Source organism: Anopheles bellator, chromosome 2 (genome assembly GCF_943735745.2).
Source record: "Anopheles bellator chromosome 2, idAnoBellAS_SP24_06.2, whole genome shotgun sequence".
NCBI classification, from domain to species: domain Eukaryota; kingdom Metazoa; phylum Arthropoda; class Insecta; order Diptera; family Culicidae; genus Anopheles; species Anopheles bellator.
The window spans coordinates 22,504,550-22,527,049 of NC_071286.1; the positions used below are offsets into that span (position 1 = coordinate 22,504,550).

General features: G+C 52.2%; 1 protein-coding gene across 1 annotated transcript in view; it reads left to right on the forward strand.

Annotated features, from left to right (window-relative positions):
• The first annotated feature begins 7,078 nt into the window (after positions 1-7,078).
• LOC131207193 (uncharacterized) overlaps positions 7,079-22,500 on the forward strand; it is a 33,244-nt gene continuing 17,822 nt past the window's right edge. Inside the window, exons 1-5 of the mRNA XM_058199804.1 lie at positions 7,079-7,188; positions 7,685-7,889; positions 12,044-12,163; positions 12,229-12,705; positions 12,862-13,123. Of these exons, the coding sequence (XP_058055787.1) occupies positions 7,079-7,188; positions 7,685-7,889; positions 12,044-12,163; positions 12,229-12,705; positions 12,862-13,123 (1,174 nt within the window). The remainder of the gene's footprint in view (positions 7,189-7,684; positions 7,890-12,043; positions 12,164-12,228; positions 12,706-12,861; positions 13,124-22,500) is intronic.

Sequence of the window (22,500 nt, forward strand, 5' to 3'; positions counted from 1 at the left end):
ACCACGTCCGTCCCACCACGATTTCGCATGCCACCCCGCATAAACTCTCTCCACCCGGAGTTGGTGACAGGCTCCGCTTCTGCGGGTTTAAATCCAACAGATTGTTCGATTCCCGTTCAAACTAGCGCGCGAGTGTTCGTTTGTGTGTGCGCCTGTTTCCAAGTGAACAATTTTCAGCCCTTCGAACGTCCGAACCATCCGATTGAAGGGGATTTCTTGCCCGAGGAATATAATTGTGCATCGCCGATTTAGCGTAAAATGAGAGTTTGCTGGCGAAAAGCTCGGCAACGATAATGATAGGGATAAGAAACAAGGCAGAGAGAAAGAGAGAGAGAGAGCGAGAGAGAGAGAGAAAGAGAGAGCGAGAGAGAGCGAGAGAGCGAGAGAGAGAGAACGAGAGTGACAGGGCCAAGTCGAGGGTGGAAGAGCACACGCGGCGACGACATGCCAAAGAGAAGCACCAGGACATAAGCACACGACTGTCTCTCACGGGGACAGCTGTAACGACTTTAGGTCCTTAGCTCGGGCAGCGTAGATCCAAAAAGAAGGAGCTTTAGATTTTTTTGGTCCACCAACAGAGGTCTGATGGACGCTAACCAGTGGGTCTCAGGCACCCGTTAGCCAGTCAGCCAGAGTTTTCTTTCTCCATTACTGTTGTTGCAACACAGCGCTTCTGTCCACATCTCTGGCGCCCCTACTCGTACTCGGCGGGTGGACACAAAGAGAGAGTGGTTCTCAGGACAGAAAGACGAAGAGTGGCAGAGAGAGCGGGTGGTGGGTGAGGAGGACACATACACACTGTAGTCGGAGAGCCGGAGAGAGATACTTAGTAGGAGAGATGTGGCTCGATGAAAGTGCCTCGGGACGACCTAACTTCGTCCTCACGACGTTTCATCGTGTTGCAGTGTGACAGGTGCTGATGCACGTCCCAGGGATACGCAGGCGGGTAGCGGGACCCGTTTAGTGATGGAATTAGTGTCACGTTGTCCCACTCTCGCTGTGCATCGCTTCCATCACGGCCACGGCTCCCGTTAATGGATTGCTCCGAAGAGGCAGCCGTCCGAGAGAAAAGATTCAAGGTGAGTCCACACCAGTGGCCGAGATGCATTCCCGTACCACTTAGCTTTTGACCTGATTGATATCGGAGGTCCACCTTTTCACTGTTCCCGCGTGTACCACCACCACGGTAGTCCACGTGTCTGGCATGTGTGACCCGAACTCTTTAACGCGGTCGTCGCCGTGGCCGTCCGGACACCGAACACGTTAACCATATTGGAAGCACTTTCTTCCTTCGCCTTGGTGCCCGCGTGGCGTGGAGCTGATAAATTCAATCATATCGTATCGATGACGCCGGACCGGCCAAAGTTGTACTGCTCCGCCCGGACAAAGCCCACCCCCGCACTCGAGCGAGGCTTTATCGCATTTTTATCGCCTGTCTGGTAAGGTGGTAAGTTGATTTTAGGTCGTAGACTGATACGACTAACGCTTGCGTTGGCGAGCATGAAGCGGCGAGGGTCGTGAGGGATCGTTTAAACGACGTGGCACACGTCTGGCAGAGATATCTTTGGTTAGCAATAATCTCGTTGGGGAAACGCAGCCCACAGGACAGGTTGCTGTTCTTTTTGATTTTTGCCCCTGCGGCCCTGGTCTCCAGCATTATCAATCACTTCGCGTGGTCTGCGTGAATAGCCTCGATGTGTCGATAAATCAACCCATAAAAGCATCGGGATGTAATTACGTTGCGCCTACAGCTGACAATTATCTTAATGCAGTGAAGCAGCTGGGACCTGACATTTTGACCTACATAGCGACCAACAAGGGCCCACCGTGGCCCAGCGCGCCACGAGGCTTCGCAGGACCCGGTCCGTGTCCGTTCGGGGATCGTTATTAAAAGTTTCGCTCTCCCTCTCTCTCTCTCTCTCTCTCTCTCTCTCTCTCTCTCTCTCTCTCTCACACACACTTGCCCGCTCTTGGTCTCGCGTGCTGGTGACCAGCAGGGTGGTATGCTTTCACCAACTTACGTCAAGCCACGCTGCCAGCGGAAGCGAATCTCATTATTGTGTTGGTGACCCCTAGCATGCTACGGCAGCGTGGCGGCCGTTATCTTCTCCGTCAGGCACGGTGCACAGACACACGCACCGACGGAAGCACGGAAGGACATTCCCACGCGCGGTAGCAACCAAGCCGACGATGGTGGTGGTGGGTGTCGGGGGCGCTAGTAATGGCGCACGGGGAAGTGATTTTTCTTCATCGCGGCTTGAGGCTTCTTGTCATAATGGTGACCACTCGGTTGGGCGCCGACATTGGCCTTGGCTACGGGCCATTGCTTGCAATCCAGTTAACAAATCTGATACCGAGAGACTCATGCAAGTTCCTGGGGTCCCAGAGATCGATGCCGCGTTAGCTACGGGTCTTTGTGTCTTTGCGTGTAAAATAATATCTAACACACATATGCCACTAGGCGCGATTCGTGGAAGCCGTCATTACCCGGCCGTGGTGCCGAACGTTCCCCATCATCACCGTCAGTGGCCATTAACACAACTTTGTCTAACAAACTTTCTCTCTCTCTCTCTCTTTCTCACTCTCTGTTATACTTTCTCGTTGCAGCGAACCCGAAGCCGATTTTCGGCTCACGACCGCTAGCGGAGCTTATCAGGATCGTTTCGCCCCCGCGTCGGTGACGTCCGGTGGCCCAGCGATTCACGAGCCACGATTATTATTCTCACTTCGGCCTCAGTGCTGGTGGTTGCGCTGCTACGGCTGTGTCCGGACGACGGTAATAGTAATGAAGCTCTTGGAAGCGTGAAGCGTGATGGAACTGTCTGGTCGCCGAAAGTGATATCCTTCTGACGAGTTTACGGTGACCCTACGGTGACTAATCAATGCGCGCCACCAGCAGCAGCCCAGTGAGTGAGTGAGTGAGTGAGTGAGTTGTGAATTGTCACTGACACTTCGGGGATGTGCCGATTCCGTTTTTTCCCGGAACAGACCAACAACTATCAACGCTTTGTACGCGTGTGTGCGCGAGAAAGGCCCCCACAGCAAGCCGAAAGCAACCAAGCTTCCGGGAAACAAAACCCGGATGGTGAACGTGAACGGTGAGATGTTTTACTCACTGCGCTGGGTTGCCCGTGACACTATGGGGAAAAGGCGGGTTACGGTTTTCTACAGTTTTTCAACATTGATAATGCAGCAAAAAAATGTGTTGCGGTTTTTAGTTTAAACTAGGCATTAGAATTGAAATTTAGGTAATTTCCAACACGTTTTGCAACCGTCCCGACCCATACGTGTCCGTTAGGCTTATTTTAGGAAAACACTTTCTGATGCATAAGGAGGCGCCTGGTCTGTATGAAATGGCCATACAAAACTTATTGCCTATAGGTTAATTAGGTAAAATGTCTGTCTTGTATTCAAACGAAGTCGATTTAATGAAAGAATATTTTCAGATGCTGAGCGTGCAAGTATTGTTCTTAATGTAGATAAAGATTTGATGGTAAGGTGTAGGAATATCTCAAGAGCCATTAGCTGTCAGAACGAAGCTAATCTTCGAGAGAGAACAATTTAGAAGACTACACTGTCTGATACAGTTAAAGTTTTTTTTTATCATGGAGGAAAAACACGTGCAAAAAAACGTTGAAATAAGACCGCAGATTGTTGCTAAAACCAAATATGGCCGTTTCTCCCATACGAAATCCCCACAGTGCGTGAGTGGTTCGAGCTAGTTAATCTGGGTTGTTGTTGCTGCAAACGCACTATTCGATTGACACTCTTCGTGCAGGCTCACTGCACTGACTGTGGGTCTGTTTGTGTGGGTGCGTGACTCAATTAAATAACTTCATCTCGGCCGGGTTCGGGTTCAGTGGGCAAGAGGAATAGCAATGGAGCAGCAGCCTGTCGCGTTGGAATCGGATTCGGAGTGAGCTGTTCCTGCTTTTATTCCGAAACATTGTTTTAAGCTCTGCTTGCCACGGTTGCTACGAACTTGCCACTGCTGCTACAATTAATTGGTTTCCTCTTCTGCTCTTCAAGGGAACGTGAAGCATCAGGGAACGAGGATTTCGGGTGTGCGCTGGTCTAAAATTTAAGGGCGAAAACTCGGGGCTCCTCGAGTACCAGACGGCCGAGAAAACGAGCGCTTGTGGCCACACCGTGACCACGGTGGCCCAAGGCAATCTCCACCTGAAGTGACGAAGGCCTGAAGTGTACCAGATGTTGGTGCGTAGTGTGGTGTGCATAGGCGCCAAAGTGAACCGTGAGTGAAAATGAGGAAAGCGCCGTTGGGAGGGCGCTCGAAACAAAGGTGCCCCGGCTGGTCAAGTGGCCTCAGTCGTTCACGGTGTTGCGTGTTGTTTCCGTGCTGGATTCGAAAGCAGTGATCAGCCCCGGGGCCGTGTAGTGAGTGGCGTTTCGAAACCAACGATGATGATGATGATAATGATGGTTATGTGATGGTTGCGAGCGAGTTGTTTACCGTGCTCCGTGTGGCCAGCTGTGAGCTGTGGCCGATGGTTCAACCGGTGAACCCGTTCTGTTGCTTCAAAAATATAATCGTAAAATAAAGGGGAAAATGCCGTTCGTGGCCGTGAAATGTAGACGACAGCGCACCAGGTGTCGGTCGATGCATCATTCTTTCGCATATGGTTTCGTTCCCGCACGGTGATTTGTGTGAATTGTGGTGAGCCGATACAATCCGCTGATTGTTGAAGCAAGCAAACATTACGAAGGTGTTTTGAATTTTAGTGCAACTCCTGCTGCAACAGTATTTTGCGAGTACCGTCACGAGAATGGTCGCGGTGTGTGTCTATCGAGTGAAGCAGCAACGTGAACCATATTTATGGCACCATGGAGCCCATCTCGAAGCTGTACCCACCATAATCAGCATCCGTTAATGGACGGGCGTGCAGATGGGGTAAGTTTTCACCAGCCATTTGGCACACCAATCGATACGAGGTGCCCAGGATATGGCCCAGCCGTGAATTGCCACTGAAGCCTGCCAGTAGCCGAGATCGATGGTGCATACAGGTTTTAAATAATGGCCACAGTTTAAAGCATTCGTAAACAGAGATCTACTGACAAAGCAGAGGCTACTTTCAAAAGATTCAATCTCGGCTGCTCGGCTGGATAGCGAAATTCCTAAAGCTCGCTTTGCACATGAGCATCGCGCACGCATACAACAGACGAACGCATAAAACGATAGCGAGAGCGAGAGAGAGAGAGATAGAAAAAATGAGAGATTGTAAACATAATAGATGGCACGTGGGACAGGGAACGTGGTAAGGCTAGGTGTACTAAACAGGGCCAGCAATATTGGGCGTGCAAAAGAAACGGACATGAGAAAGGGAAAGCTACAGCTCCGTGTGAGAAATCCACGACCGCTCGCTGCTCACCAGCTCACCGCTCTGAAACGTGAGCAGCTTAAGGACGGTGAAATATTTCGCTATACATTTTGCATCTCACGCGCGCCCGACTGAGTACCGGCCGACTGAGTGCCCGCCAGGCTGCTGGCTGCGTGCGCGCTCTCGTTCGCACTCGTTCGATATTTTCACAGTTCATCGGAGCATGCGCCGATTGTATGAAAATTGCCACCCGACTTGGCCCGTGCCGAACGAGTGAGCGAGCCAGCGAATGATGTGGTCGACGACAGAGTGCGGCTAGTGGCCGAGATGGCTGTGGCTGGGGCGCGCTGAGGCCCCACTAGCCATTAACTCGCTCGCCAAAAAAGCAGCAGGCGTGCGTGGTGGTGTGCGTGACGCCTGGGCTCCATTCACCGCGGTGCGCGAAGTAACGGGGAAGGGGGAGCCCGCAGCCCGGAGCTTCCACGCACACACCGATGGTGGCGCGCACATGGCGCGTGTTCCGTTCCGTGTTGGTTGAACCATTGGCCCCACCGGGAAGAAAGGACGTTCCGCGAGAATTCGGGGGCATTCAAAGGGTGGCCGGTTATGGATTAAAATTGAAGCGGCCCCCTCTTAGGCGGTTATTTAGCGCAAATGTGGGACCGCGGACCCGGACCGACCGTTAGACATTGATTTACTTAACCGTTGCTTAGTGGCCTCTGTCAACGATGTTTGATGGAGACGCCTGGTGGCTGTTAAGTTAATTTACCGCACGGCTGTCTGCCATGACCTGTGCTTTCTTTGTTTGCAACCGCTTCACATGTCCCGTTCACGGCTGAGTGGTCCGTTGTGCTCATCGCTTTTACCTTACTCCCCTTTTCTTGCAGCACACACTGGCGAGGCCGCAAACAAAGACCGTAAGCGCATCCCAGTGAATCACCCGCCAGTGAGCGGGGATGCACTAGAAGCCACAGCAGCGCGCTGAGCTTTGCTGAGCTAACAAACTCCCCACCCCCCGGCAAACGAGAAGAGAAGAAACCGAAAAATGTTCACCCAAACCAACCGAGACATCCGATTCTCCAGTGTAGCCAACGGTGATGATAACGACGACGATGACAGTGGCCGTCGCAACGCGTGCGTTCCCCATTCGAAGCAGCAGCAGCAGCTGCACCAGCCGGACCACCGCTTGCCGAACTCGATGCCCGCGCGCTTGAGCAAGTGACGAACCGGGGGCGTCGGGACGGCAATGGGCCGCCGAGTGGCCGCTGCCATCGCTCGTAAGCCGTCATCGTTCGCGGATTTGTTTCGCAAGAAGCGAAAGTTCCGATGAGTCGCCCGGCTGTGGCGTGGCCGTGGCTGTGGTGCGCTGTGGTGTGAAGACGGAACGCTGGGAACGACGACTGACGAGATTCGAAACTATCCGTCGTACCCATTGTGTCACTCTAGTGAACCCGTGCAAGGCATGGAGCAAGTGAAACATTCGCTCCGGTTGCTCGGTGGTCGAAATTCGGGAGCACAAATTGTGAAACATAAGTTGATTTAGTTGCTCTAACCTAAAAAAAGGAAGCAAAGGACAACGTTTTATAGGCAAGAAAGACGTGAAATCAAACAAACCAAAAGAGTGTTAGACAATACGCCAGTGAGTGAGTGGGTAAAAAAGGGGAAAAAAGGCTAAACCCAACCGGCTAACCGGTGTGCATCGTCGTCGTGGTTCTGGAAGACGGGCAAACGAGATCAGCAAAATGGCCGACATGCCTGATCTATCACACCTTACGCAGGAAGAACGGGCCATCATCGAGGGCGTGATGATGCGCCAAAAGCAGGAGGAAGAGCGGGAGAACGAAATTATGCGGTAAGTGTAAAATGTGTCACGACGCCCAAGTGTCACGGACTGTGCGGCCAGCGAACAAAAACACGACGCACGCACCGCCGGTGTCGCCAGTAATTAATTACCGATCGGAATCAGATATTCATTAGGTGGGCAGCCCGAAACAGGATACCGCGAAAGGGGAAAAGAAAAACAAATTAGTTTACTTCACGGTTAACTAAACCTTCGCGGGGAAACCGAGTTGCGAAAACATCGGTGACAGTGGTTGAAAAATCGAACCAATCGGTTCGAATAAATTAAAAACTCATTTATGCATGAGCGCCAGCTGCGCGGTGCGTGAACCACCATCGTTGGCCATTAGCTCCGGCCGGCGATAGTTTATGTATGCAGCCCCCCTGGCCCGGGTTCTGTGCCAGCACATTTTTTCCTTGCCACAGGTTCGCCACCAGCAAGCTAGAATCCGTGCTTCGCGAACTGTTCGGGTTCCGGTAACTAACCAACTCTCGTTTCTATCGAACAGCCGCAAGCAGGACGAGGTGGCCACGCTCGTCGACTCGATCCGACAGAAGTCGGAACAGCAGAAGAAGGCGGGCGTCGAGCTGGAGGCAACGTGCCACATCTGCCTCAAGACCAAGTTCGCGGATGGCATCGGGCACATCTGCCACTACTGCAACATCCGGTGCTGTGCCAAGTGTGGTGGCAAGGTGACGCTACGCAACAACAAGGTAAGTCAGGGGAAGCTGTTTACTACTCGGCGCCGTTGTCTCCCCTCTTATTGTTTCGCATCAATGATCCACCGGGAAGAGGCCGTATCGAAGAACTAAATATCTAATTAATAAAGTCACTTGATTCGGCGGATGGCGATAATGACCGCGGCATTTCAGCGGGTTGCATTTGCGTAAGCGTTACGCATGAATTTAACGGTCACACATACACACTAACCGATCGGTTGCGTCGGTGTGCGTAAAAATACAAACCCGGTCCCGGCCGGCGGGCATAGGAGCTCGAAACAGGTTTGCTCGATGTTTCACCGAGCGCATTTTCCCTGGAAAACCTCGGCCGGGAATCTTCAGCCGGGCGAACCCGTTCCTCCGGTTCGAAGCGACGGTGGCGGGGTGGAGGGGTTGGGATGTAACTGCACGGAGCACGCGCGGCAACGCCGCTGGTTACGCCGCAACTTCGAAGAATGGAAAGTCATCGAAGATGAAAAGTTCTCTCCACCGACTCCGGCTTTCCTCCGGGTCGCATTGGGCTACGCACAGACACACGCACACACACACGCCCGCACACCCGCCCACAAGGATGGCTGCCGCACATTCGAATGAATGAAATGACGTCATTCAGTGCGCGGCGTCGATGCTGGTGGTACTCCGGCTCTGGCCGTATTGATTTTTGTCCGACGAACGACTGAAAGGATTTGTTGGCTTGGCTTTCGGTGGACAATGTTCATCCGGCCGGGTTTCGGCCGGGTTCCTGCCGCTGCCCGGGTGAAGGCAGCTGAGAAGGGTTAAGTTGACCACGGGATGCGGTGAGCGCCAGCGCGATTCTGGCAGCCAAGCCCGGGCACGACTTACATGGGACATAATTTTGGCCGGCATCGTTTGGCACGGCTCTCGACGATGCCGGGCGGGGACGAGACCAGTGCTTATTGCGCCGTGCCAGCATACCGAACGCCATTAACGGGCCTCGCTCGGGGCCAGCCAGCGAATTCACAGCTCAGCTCGGCCCGTCGCCCGCGCTGGGCCCATTTTTGTTCATCTTCCGTCCGTTTATTATTATCGCCGGCTAATGCACGCCGCGTCTGCCGGCCGGGCTCATCAGCATAGGCGCCCAGAATGCTGGTGCCAGTTTCGCTCCGGAAGCCCGAAACCTGGGGGGCCCAGCGTGTCTGGGGTGGCTGCCGCCAGTCTAGCTGGTGAGATTGTCTGACTGGTGGGCCGTGGCAGATCAAGCGGATTAGTGGCCTGTCCGGAGCTGGTTGGCCGGGCGCTGGAAAGGATGGCGTCTTCGCGGGGATTGTGAGCATAAAATCAGACGGGTGGACAGTCGTCCCTTCGGCCCTTTCTGTCCCACAAATCGATTGGGGTCGCCTGAGGCTCGGCCTGGAAAGTAATAATTAATATTTCGGGCTCCCAGCTGGCCTTATTCGGCCTTATCCGTTACGTGCCGGCAGGGTGCTGCCAACGCGGGTTTATCACCGTCCCGCGGCCCTTTGTTGACGCCTGACGGGATGGCGAGCGCGTACGCCGCCGTTTTAGCGTACGGTTAATATTTCATGATACGCAACGAGAGATGTTTAAAGTGTTTGGCGACGGCGATCCGCCCGGCACCCGGTCTCACCGTTCCTTCGCCAAGTCGCGTGAGCCGGGGAATGGAAAGAAATTGCACCACCGACGGGAGGCGGTGTGGTGCAGCAAGTGTCATAAGCTCGGCACGCTGGCCATATGCGTGCCACAGACCGCATAGGATCGAATTTAAAAATTTATGCCCACTTTGTGACCAGAAAGGCGAGGGTCGTGCGGCCGAGGCGGCGGTGGTCGGGCGGCAGTTTCGCGCGGTGTGATGTCTTCGTGACACTTGACTTGCATTATGTACGATGTTTTCTACATTTTCACAACAATGCGCAAAGGGTAAGTTCCGGGGAGGGATGATTTTTATTAGGTTTACGAATCGATAAATAACTTAACACGATTTAAAGTTCGATGTTTTCGAATTGAGAAGAGTAAAACAGGAACAAGAATCGGGGACATACAGCGAAAAAAAAAAATGGGTAAAGGAATCGGTTTTCAGGTTTTGCCTCTCTCAGTCTCACCAACAGTTAGAGACACTTGGTGCAAAAACGAAAAGAAAGATCCAAAAGAAAAGTTACTAGAAAGTATTGATTAAATTGGGAAGCACGAGGCTGGTCTGAAATGTTTGCGACCTCCACAGTAAGATGGCAGCACTAATAAGTGAAAGCTGATGAATTTGGCTGTCAATCTTCTGACAGTTACTCACCAACATTTCAACCACTTTCGACGCGTGTATCACTTTGTTTTTGTTTATCAAAACCGAGCATCGAGGAGTTATTAAAAATGGTTTTTGAAAGGCAAAACGTCTACGCAAATTAAAGATGAGTTGTGTTCTGTGTAAGAAAGCTCTGAACCATCATTTATTACAGTGAAATTTCGAACTAAATTTGGCTGTGAGAGCTTAGGAAGACGACGAACGTCCAAAAATGGCAACTACCAGTAAAAATATCCCCAAAGTTCACCGAATGGTGCTAGACGACCTCCGCATTAACTGGGTGAGATAGCAGAAGTAAAGAAAATATAAAAAAAATATTTGACACATCTTCTTCTATATTTGTAAAACATATTCGAATGTTGTTGGAACGGTAATAACTCAAGAGCCACTGAACCGATCTGCCTGAAAATTGGTGTGTGAAGGAAGATTAGAACCGGAGGAAGGATCTTTCAGGATACTTTTTCTATTCCGACCTCGTCACAATGAATGTGAACAATGTTTTTTTCTTCATACTGAGACGAGACAGACAGAGCGCGCAAACGGCAAGCAACTATTGGCTTCTCTTTCCCACTAAAAAAATCTCGCGAAGAGATGATGAATGAATCTGAGAATTGGAGAATTCTCTGATTCTTAAATTCTCAGATTCTCAGATTCTGAGATCCTCAGATTCTCAGATTGTGAGATTCTGATATGCTGAGAATTTTAGAATCTGAGAATCTCAGAATCTAAGAATCTGCGAATTTGAGAATCTGAGAATCTGAGAATCTGAGAATCTGCGAATCTGATTTAAACTCCTTCCATCCACTCCACTCGATGTACTTCTTCGGCTTACCACCGCATAATTTACGCCCAAAGGTTGACTCCGTAGTAATCATGCTTCGAAATATAAACCAACTAAAACTGTGCAACGGTACGCGTAAGAAAATTGATGAACAATGTGGTTTATGCGACGATACTCAGAGGAAAATTCGAATGGGAGGAACTGCTCATTCCGAGGATCCCGATGATCCCAATTGATATGTCGTTTAAGTTTAAGACTTCAGTTTCAGTTGATCTGTCTTGCATTCGCTATGAGGATTAGCAAATCACAAGGCCAAGGTCCTTGATGGTTTATGGTCTGAATTTGGAAAATGAATGTTTTTCCCATGGGCAATTATATGTGGCATGTTCACGGCTCGGAAGACCATCTGTATCGCAAGGTGCTCAACTGAAGAAAAAAGAAATCCTAAAGAAGCCTATTAAAGAATCGTTAAAATAACAGATTTTTTAAATTTATCTTAATCCTAATAAAATATAAAAACTGTTTACTTATTGCCTCTGGGGCGAAACAAAGTTCGCCCGGAACCTGCTAGTTTAAAATAAATGTTTGGACGCGAGAAAGCTATCCGCGCGTTTGGTGCCGCATTTTGCTCACGGTGCCCCCACGTTGCTCGGCGGTTGCCATGACGAAAATCGGTAACTTATGATTTAAACTGCTTGACCGTTATCTGCGTTACTCACCAGATCTAGCTCCAAGTGACTTTGTTTTGTTCCCTCGTCTGAAAATTGCGCTTAAAGGACAGAGAATTTAATTTATCAAATATGACAGGACAGTCATATTTTGCCCGAAATCCTTTGGCATCCTGTTTTAGTCATCAATCAACGCTTGGTCGGACAGTAAAAGATTTCACAATTGATGTAGTAACCACATATGAAATCGAACCGAAATTGGGATCAGAGTGTGCTAAATTAAACACTGCTTGTGGAGCAACACGTCGTAAAACATGATAAATAAACGTACTAATTTCATCTCATCACGGACAAACGTTGAAGTGGCCGCTGTTAAGCTGAACCGGACTGTGGTTGATAATCCATCCTTTCCGCCCGTTCGCAGGTTATCTGGGTGTGCATCGTGTGCAGGAAGAAGCAGGAGCTCCTCTCGAAAACGGGCCAGTGGATGAACAAGAGCACCAGCCCGGACGGAGTGATGCGGGGCCAGGGCGTCGATCCGCGGGTGCGTATCACCTCATTGGTGTGTGCGTTCACGTGTTTTTTTATAACGCTCCTTCTCCTTGGTAGACGCTGCCACAAACGATGCTCGACCCGCACGATCCGTCCGATAAGCGACCGAAGCTGGAGCGGGCCCGTAGCGCGGCGGAGAAGGAGAACAACCCGATGCAGCGGGCCAACAGTCAGCTGCGGCGACAGTACAGCCAGCAGGACCCGCCGACCCGCCGGTTGTCGCAGTCGGACGGCATGGTGGACATGATGTCGCCGGACCCACACCAACTGCGCATGCAGATGGGCCACGGACGAGGCGGTGGCGGTATGTATGGCGGTCAGGGACCGGGCGGCCCGTACGGGGGCGGCGGCGGATACGGACAACATTCGCAGCTTCCGCAGCCCCCGATGCAGCATGGTGGCGGTGGCGGCGGAGGTCCTTACGGGGCCGGCGGTCAACACTCCATGACACCGCAGGTGCACATAACGCACGCCGGAGGAGGTGGCGGTGGATCGATGGGGGGCTACGGTCACGAAGATCCCAGCTACTACCAGGTAGGACAAGGCGCCGGGCGCGTCCTTGGTGCGGATGGAGTCAGCGTTTTTTTTACGAATTCAACCGAGATTTTATTCAAGCCAAACTATTTACATCAATGTTCTAATGGCCCCCCTCTCTCGTCTGTCCCTCTCTTCAACCCACACGAACATCAGAGTGAAATCGAGGACCTGATGCGAACGCATCCCCATCTGGTGCACCCGCGGCAGCAGCAGCACTACGCCGAGTCGCTGCAGTCTTCGGGCGGCTCCGGGCACGGCATGGGCGGCAGCGGGATGGGAGGCGGCCACCTGGGCGGGGCGCATCTGCCCGAACCGACCAAATCCCACAAACGGCCCCTGGGCGGTCCCTACCTACCGCAGCAGCGGTCCTTCAGCAGCTCCGACGAGGACATTCGCTCCACGCCGGAGTTCGAGGGTAAGTCACCCGTTGGTCGTTGGTGTGTGTCCGCGTGTGTCCGCGTGTGTGTGCGAGTCTGTGTGAGTGTGTTAGTGAGTGCGGGAAATCCAAATGACCCAAAGTAACCCACAAAAAAAATTACCTTTCATTTTAACACTTTTTGGTTTGAATCAATTATGCTACGTTATGTTTTGTTTGCTTATGCTACGCGCGTCTCAGCTCGGGGGCGTGTAGAGTCCTAGCTTTGGTTTCCTTTTAAGCCGCTCTATCTCTCGCCCTTTTTGTGTACTGATTTATTGTTTCCTTCGAGGGCCGAACGTCAATATACAAGAACCTTCTGGCGGAGTGTATTGGACATCGATTTCATCGTAGGTCAGGCGTTTGTCTGTGGAGTATGAGTTCTCTATAAACGTTAATGTTATGTGCGGTGATCAAATGTTAAACGGTAGATCAGAGAGTGGGACACTCCATGGGCTCCACGTGCACCCCACGCAGCCATACGATGGCTCTAGGATTTTGTAGCATCATCGCTCCATCTCGTTCTCCAGTGGCTGCCGCGAAGTAGGGCGGAGTTGCGTAGGACGCCGATGACATTTAGGGCTAAGATGTTTCCACTAATTAACGCTCGTGGTACAGAGAGAGAGAGAAAGATAGGGAGAGAGGGAGGGAGAGAGTGAGAGGAGATTGACCTACAACTAGTGGGGGTCGCATAAAACAGTCTCCGCGTTTCGCTCCTCACTAGATGCCCTTTACGTGGGCAACACTGATGTGATTGTGTCGAGCGAACCCTCTGTTTTCAAGATTCTTGCGTTTCAGGGAACTACATGGGAATGGTGTTACTGAACTGACGCACCCAGGAGCTTGAGGTTTGGTTGAGCTCAGTTGGAATCTCTGGAGGTCAAAGCCTGGATTTACGATAAATAAGGCTTGTCAGGTGGGATCGGAAAGGAATGGTCCATCAAGGCATCTTAAAAAACCGGTGAAATGGTGAATTGGAAGGAGTAAGGAGCTTCGATGGCTTCCAATCTGGTCCACGATATACGAGTCTGGCGATCGACATATGCCGACCTCTGTTTTGGGTCAACTCGCTTCGTTCGCGTTCGGGGGGTTTTATAGGTCACGACCGGTCGCCCTGTGACTGTCGCTCCAAAACGGGCCGCACGTGTGTCAGCGGAACGATGGAGACGCCCGGTGGCTCGGTTTCTAGGTTGGCCTCATTTCACCCGTTGTAATGGCGCTTCTATCAGAATTCTTTGTTTTCTTTGCACACTTTCGGCGGGCGTCCCAGGCTTCTGTCTGCTCGGGGTACCACCGGTGCATATTGCGCGCCGGGAATTCTGGGTCCTTCTTCTCCTGGGGCTGGGCTGTCTTATCCTTCGTGGCCGTCGGCCGCAGTGAATTGGAGTGCCTTTCACGGGGTTGTCACTTGCACCGGGTGCTCTCTGGTGCGGTACACATGGGACGTCGCACCGCTCTAGTGCCGACAAAGGACCTGCCGTTGCCGGTGGTAGGGACTCCCCGAAGCGGGGTGCTCAATCACACAAGAAGATCGGTCACGCAACGCCAATGTCGGTGGCGCACCACACCGAACCACGGTGCACGGTGTGGTTGTTATCATTCACTTCTGTGCCGCCTCATCCCGGAGGGACCCCGTGCCGAAGCCATGCGGTGGTTCGTTGCAGTAGCAGCGGGTTGCACCTAATTTCGCAGCGATTGATAATCTATTTATTATTATGAAAGTTTCTTTTTTTTGGTTCACCATCGCCACAAAAAGGTTGCGCAGTGCGCCCGTACGGAGCCAGTGCCATCCCGGAGTGCACCGATAATTTGTGTTTCTAGGGCAGCCGGTAGGGACTTCTGCGAAGTCCCCCTCAGGGGACAGGAAGTGATATCGCTTATCGATTGCCGTACCAGCGTTCCCGGAGCCGTAGATCTCCGCGATTGGAGCCTGCCATTGTGTGCCGGTGGCCCGGGCGGTACCATGCCGATGTGACCGTGAAGCCCTGTGTGCAGTGCAGGGCTTCAGCGGTGCAGCACCAGCACCGGCAGCAAGACGCACGGCACAGCTTTTGTTCGCTAGCCGAGCCCGGCACTGCACGTGACAAGCCCGGCCCATTGAAGCCACTGACACTGACGACATAATTATCCGAGCTGCTGCAGCCAGTGCCAGTGGGTTGCACTATGCTTTGCTCGTAAGCCGGGAAACCACCGAAGGGAAAAAAAAGGGACGCCTTGATCAATATCTTCGCCCTGCTGAACGAATGGAGGCGCCTGGTCGCTCACGCTCGGTGTTGCAAAATAATGTTTACTCGCCATTAATTTATTACACTTTCGGTGTGTTTTCGGTTACAATGGAACGCACGCACGCCGGGCGGATCGCAGACCCCAAAGTGCGTTGACACGCAGCATGTTGACAGCTGCTGGGCAGGGTGCTCCTGGCCACCGGGCTCCCCGGGAGCCACGGTCCGTGTGCCGTTTGTTTTCATGTCGGGGTGAGTTCCGAACCCGGGTTCCGAAAATCGGGTTCCCTATTGTAGAGGCATCAAACGGTAGCGCTAGTGAGGCGCACAGGCACTATCGTGCCTGCACATAGGCGGGGGTGCGGGATCTGCACGGAATTAGAGGGCCAATTAATAGGTTCATATCAATGACCTTGGAACGGGCCAGGATGCTGAGTGGCCCACCGTGCGCTCCTTTGAGCACCCGCGAGCGCACTGAGCGAGCGGTAAGCACACAAGTAATGTGGTAAAAAAAGCGACAGCGACGAGCCTGGAGCGCCAGGAGCGTGAGTTAACAATCTGCCCGGTGGCTACTTTGATGGAGGAATTGTTTTTCGCTCAGCGCGCGCTCGCGGTGAGTGAACCAGTTACCGGAGCCGAAGTGAAACGAAAAACAAGGACCCGAAGGAAAAGAAGACACCGTAGCACCGGGGGGGCCCTTTTCTTGGTCGACACGATTTTCTGACGTCTTTCGGGGCCGTCTCTTTCCGGCCGTCCGGCCCGTGCCGTGCACATTCTAACTTGATTTGTGCCGTGCTGACGTCGTGTTCGCATTCGATATGATTAGCATTTCATGTGTTGGCTATTGATTTTGTTTTTGCTAGATAGTAACCACGGTGGTCGATGCGTGCCACCGACGACGACTGTTTACAAATGTTCCTATCGTTCTTCCATCGTCCACCCGAGAAGGAATGGCGTACTACGGATAATCGATGGCTTCATGGCATGCGGGGAAGCCCGGAAAACGGAACCGAAGGTGTACAGTTCGGAAAGAAACGTTCCATCATTGTCGTTAATTTTACAAGCCGGCTCGGAGCGAGGCCAACAACAGTTTAGTGGTGGCCAACAATCTAGCTGAATTTGCACCTTCACCCGAAAAATGGGGGGCCGGGGGGGGGGGGGGTCTCCGGCAATTTTGACAGATCGGTATCTCACCTCGAGCCCGATCGCTCCCGTGGCTCTCTCTCTCTCTCTCTCTCCGTCTCTCGGGTGGTTTTCTTTCTCGTTGGGCTCTTTGTTATTGACCGAAATTAGCGACTCGGTCACTCACACGGTACGGTAATTGCTGTGAGTGCCGCGGTGCGTATATATGTTGGGGTTGCTGTGTCTGTTTGTGTTTCATGTGGGTCCTCCGAAGCAAACACCCGAAGAGCCCACTGCCGTTCTGGTTTGCTGGAGAGCCCCCTTGGTTCCGTTCGGTGCATGTAAATTTTATTCCACCATACGGTTCAGTTCGTTTGCAACCGTCGTCGTGTGCGCGCCAGTACGCAGAGGATGGTGGCCACCGAAGGCCTGACTCGGCTCACAGCAGACCCGGTCACGGGCAGGACGGACCCGGGACACTCCACTCCACTGAAGAACGAACCGGAGAGTCCTTAAAAGTAGACCTTAGTGGGGCTCCAATCAGGGGCACACCTCTGTCGCTTGCGTGTGTGAAACCGTGATTTTGAGGCTTCGAAAACGAAACGAAAACTTGGTTGAAGACTCCATGACCCAGGCCCCGGCCCAGTGTATGTATGTGCATGTGTGTAGCAGGGGTCCTTGTGCTTGGGGCCTGGGGCACGAGCTAAACAATCCGCTGGTGCCCCGTTTGTGGTCCGTTACCGCAAGTGCAAGTGCGCCAGCATCCTTGCGTTCGCCGTGTATCTGTGTGGGTGCGTACGCGCCGAAGGGTAGTGGCCAGTCGTCGGCAGCTCGGCAGTGAGGGAAACAGCTTTGCACCGGAAATTATCGATTGCCGGAAGAATTGACCATTCACACCGTTCCGCATCGTCCGCGACGGAGGCGACGGAAAAAGCGCGCGATCTGACAGAGTGTGCGAGAGAGAGAGAGAGAGAGAGAAAGAGAGAGCGCGCGTCTCTTTTGCTCGGAGATCGACGGAGAGTGCCGAGTGCTGCTCGTTGGAGAGAATTCCGGTTCGGGACCACCGAAAACATCGGCCAGGAGATCGCTCTCTGCCGAGGTCCACTAAACGGTAAACGGATACCGACGAAACGGACGCCGAACGGGCAGCTCGGAACCGGTTCGGAAGCCTCATAGCACACATACACACGCGAGAGTGACCGTGCGTTCCGTGCCACACAAAAACAATCCCACGGACCCCGGCCGCACGGAGTGTGCTCGAAACGCGGTCCTGATCCTGGTGCTCTGGTGGCTGCGGTCGTTAATTGACGCTCCGGCTCTGCGGCAGTCTCCGGTGAGCGACCGACCGCGCGTACGCCGTGTATGTGCGTTCCAGCCGTAACAATAGTGACACTCGGCCCATTCGGGGAGATGATGCTATTTTTAGACTTCGCACGTCCCACGCAAAACTGCGGCGCTCGGACCCACCCACCCCGTCGGTCGGTTGGGTTGGGTTGGGTACACGGCCCAGGGTGGCTCCCCTTAAGGGTGTGTAAGTGTTAGGTCCTGGGCCCCGCCAACCTACAGCTTGTTGTTTGTCTTGAGCGCGAAAGAGGAACTCCTCCTGCTGCGATTGCGAACTCTGACGTGACGCGCCTGTGAGTGAGTTGTTTCCGGATACGTGGATTTTAGATTTTGGAGACCACCGCTGAAGCCGCCGCTGCCCGCTGTCCCGAAAGGGCTGATGGTTTGAAGTAACTAATCGACCGAACCGGAAGGGATCCAGAAGGAGCTTAGATATATCAGCGAATTGATCAGCGATCCGTAAGAGCAGGCAGAATGTGAGTTGAAGAACTGTTGGCTAACGAAACGTTCACACCACGCTGACCACACACGCGGCACACATCCACACCCAAGGTCATTCGCCATTACACATTTCCGTGCAGCGGCCACACGATCACGCTTTCTAGTGAGTTGAGTTCGGTTTCTATTCGTTCGATTTTGCTTGCGATTTACGTTACTGCTAAAAGGTTGTTCCGGGTTAGCGGGTTAGACAGTCATTTCCAATTTTGTTTACGTTAACTGCCCGACCCTCTGCGTCCTGATGAAGTCACACTTTGAGCACCTTTTCCAATTGTTGGTTATTGAGTTACATAGACAACCCACGGAAAGGACCCCGTGTACGCTAAACGAAAGTAATTAGGCGCCTCCACCAGCACCGGCGAATGCAACTGCTGCCGTCGGCCTTCGGCCCAGACGGGAACGGAATCCCATTTGCGTGCCACGTGATCCGACTGAGAGACAGCCGAGCCGGTCACGGCCAGACTCGGCCTGATCACAGCCTGTGTGAGTCGGGGCCGGGCGCCATAGCCGTGGCCACTCGCTGAAGATTATGGGAGAAAATTGGATTGTTGTTATGTGACACTCTTCGAACAGTTGATTCCGCGCCACGTCGATGGCTAGGGCGGGCTGTAGGACGTTCGCCCTTCGCTGCTACCCCGGTCAAGAAAGCTGACCGCGGGTAAGAAGCTGCTCACCCGAGGGTTACGTAAGGTGGAGCCCGACCCAGGGGCTTAAGTGCATTTTCCAGTGCGCCTCCGTGCCCGTACCGTATCCCTTGGTGGTGGGCGCAATGCTATTTCTGGTCTTTAAGTCTCGCCGAGGGTGTCGATGTGTGCACATTGTCACACGGTCGGTTGGAACCTCGAACCCCGTGGTCGTTTGGGGCCCGGGCCACAGGATGATGGACTTGAGATTAAGGACGCGGGATGCGGCTGTCGCTCGTCTTATCTGACCTAGATCGGGTGGCGTCTTTAATGAGCTTACGGATTCCGAAAACGGGGCATCTCGGGCAATAAATATGGGCATCTGGTGATTATTTTTTGGGCCTGTGCCGACTGCCAGCCTCCAGCCTGTGGGGTGGGTTCTGGGACCAATTATACCCGGGGCGTGGGGTGGTATGCGCATGACGCACCCACATCTAACGAGAGGCACCAGGCGCCCCCATTTCCAACCGTCTGATCAATATCCGGGGGGGGTGCGCGCTTAAAAGTGTAGGATTTTTCAAGTTGCTGTGTTTATTTCGACCTCAAGTTTTGTTCGGGCTTCGCTCCTGGTCCTTGGATTGAATCTACTTCTTGTCCAACAATAACAATATTTGTACATCTCTCACCATCTCTCATTTGTATATCTTGAACCTCAATTTTGGGGTTTGCGTTCTTCCTCTATGTTTACCCTGCACAACGGCTCTGAGATGCTTTCACAGTTTGGACCTTCATTATTATGTTTACGCCTGAAAGATGCCTAATCTCAATCAATATTCTCCCGGGAAAGGGAATACAAGAAACGTTACCCTTGTTGTGATGAGCCCAAAATACGCAAATCATACTTATCGCTATCCATTAACGATGCAGTTTTCTCGTCGGGCCTTTACACTACAAATAATAAAATTAGTAGTCACAACCCAACATCGAAGCAGTTTGCTGATGCAAACCGCAACGTGGCAACCATAGACATGATGACGTTCCATTGCCCGTCAAACTTTACAGTCTGGACAAGGTATTTGTTTTCATTGCAATTTTTATTTTTGTTTCGTCTTTTTCAACTGATATGTAAGAATTACAGCCAACAAATGTCGTCGTTAGTGATGTCAAGTCTTGTAAAAAATCCTCGAAACGGTGGTTTGGGTCCTTCAGTTTAACACGAATTCCGTGAAGTGCGAAATCCGAAGATTTTGAGTGAGTAGCGTTGCGATCACGGTGCGAAATAATTACCATCAATATTTAATTATTTATTGTCTCTTTTTTTGGTTGCTATATTTCTTATACGTGACTTGAATCCACAATTCGGTTCAGTGTCATGTTAACAGTTTTGAATGGTTCCTTTCTACCGTTCGTTCCTATGCGGCGCACTAATGTTCGTAAAATGGATTACACTAAAGATCCTCCTAGGCACAGGCGCTGCTAAAAAATCTCCCGTGGATCAAACTGGTCCCGGGTGCAGATTCTCTCATTGATTGAAACCGACTTATTATGATGAAAAAGAACGAACGCTCCAATGGGGCGTATAACATTTAAATTCAATCCGCCCAAAAGAACGCAACCGGAATGGACAGTTTGGATGGCAAATTAATGATTTTCTGCCAATTTCCATTATCGAGCGGCACACTTCGCAAAACGTTCGCGTTCGCCCGCCGCGTCCGTGTTGCAACCGGTTGCAGCGATGGCACCGGAAGCTCCGGTCCGGCGCAACGGGAAATGTATGCCAAACCCAAACCGAATTCGCTGTCGCTGTCCGAACCGGACGAAGCTTGCGGCGGCGGAGACACAAAGTTGAGTGGCGAGGGGCTACACACGATTGGGCCATGAACCGAACCGCTCAAAACTCATTCGGATCCTCTGTCCGTGGTTCGACGTCTTCGTGTTGCTTTCCAACAATAACAGCAGCACCTCGGGTGGGGCCAATTATGGTCACTTTTCTTCGTTTTATTCGATTTGAAGCATTTTATTTGTTTCACGTTACGGGCCGGAAACGGGCGCTCAGACGTTCTCTCCTTGGGCGGAGCAGCCTTCGGACGTCCTTCGGCCCCGGCACTTGGTTCCCGTGGCACGTAACACCCTGGGCAGCCTGGATAATTTTGTTTATTTTACTTCGCCACCTTTGCTTTTATTACACCCTCAGTGACCGCTCGGCCGCCCAGGTGGACTTCGGGGGGCGCAGATGGGTTTTATTTTTACATTCTGCGATGCGTGGCGGCCGTATGACTATTTTTACTCCCGCATTTAACCCACGTGCGTCCCGTGCCGTGGTGTAGCGCCATTTTCGTTGTTTGCACGAACCAGGGCTTCTCCGGAATGGAACCGAACGGGACCGGATGCTGACTATAAATAGGCGACAAGCGTCTAATAGCCAACAAGGGTGCAGCGGGGCTTGGACTGATCCGGCCACGGCCACCTTCAGAAGCTGGAGTCTCTGGTGAAGTAACTCGCAGCAGCAGCAGAGATTCGGTGGCCTCATCGATGACCTGATTGTCGCTTTTTCATTATCACACGCTTGGCTCCTCGGTCGTCGTTGGGGCTTGAAAATAGCTCCCTCGACGCCCAGATCAGCTGTAATGGTGTCTTGGTTTACTCTCTTTCTTTTCGTGCTTCCCGGCTGATTGGTTCCCTGGGAAAAGGGTTCGCCGTGGTCTCCGGGCCCATCTCTGAAGCACCAATCGAAGACACTCTGTCGAGCCTCACATGGTAGTTCTGCTGACGCTTTGCTGCTGCTTTAGGCTAGCCGCCCGGTCCAGAGTGCCCTCCAGAGAGTGACGGCTATTGTAGAAAACTGCTATTGTAGGTCACGACCATGAACGGCGATGGGCCGGGTGACCGAAGGGATGCGCGGCATAAGTGAGTCTTCTTGTCCTTGCCCTTGTTTTGTGATCCGCACGCCCATTGCACGTATCACCTACGTCACGCGTTGGATGAGGTGACGGTGATGGCGCTTGTGGGCTAATTTGTGGGTTTGACGGAAATCCTTACAAGTATTTTATTTTTACCCGTGGCCGCGCACGTTACCTTTCCAACTTTCCAAAGAAGTCTCTCTTTCGGTTTTTGCTTGCATCTCCTCTAGGATGTGATGTGCACGAGGCGATGTATCTTGATCGTTGCGGATAGCAGGTGGCCTACCGCGAACTCTGTCGCTATAGGCAACATACTCACGAAAGACTGAGCACAGCAATCGTTTTACGCAATCAAAGTAACCAGTAACCCCAAGGGTTGATTTCGGGCATTGGAGACCAACACTTTCAAACTTGAGAGAGAGAACCAATTGTCGGCAGTCAACATCTCGGTATTTGTCCCCATCGACCGACCGTCTCGGTTTCTTTTTACTCAGTACTAAAATTCAACAATGAAAGGATCATAACCCGGGGAGCCATTTCCTGTCGCTCAGCTCGCATCTTCGCAATTGATTGAGTCGACCCGAGTTCACTCTGAAACACCAATTGCTCGTACTAGTTCGTTCCCGATCAGAGCTTTAATCGTTCGATCGTCTAATCTGTGTGACAAT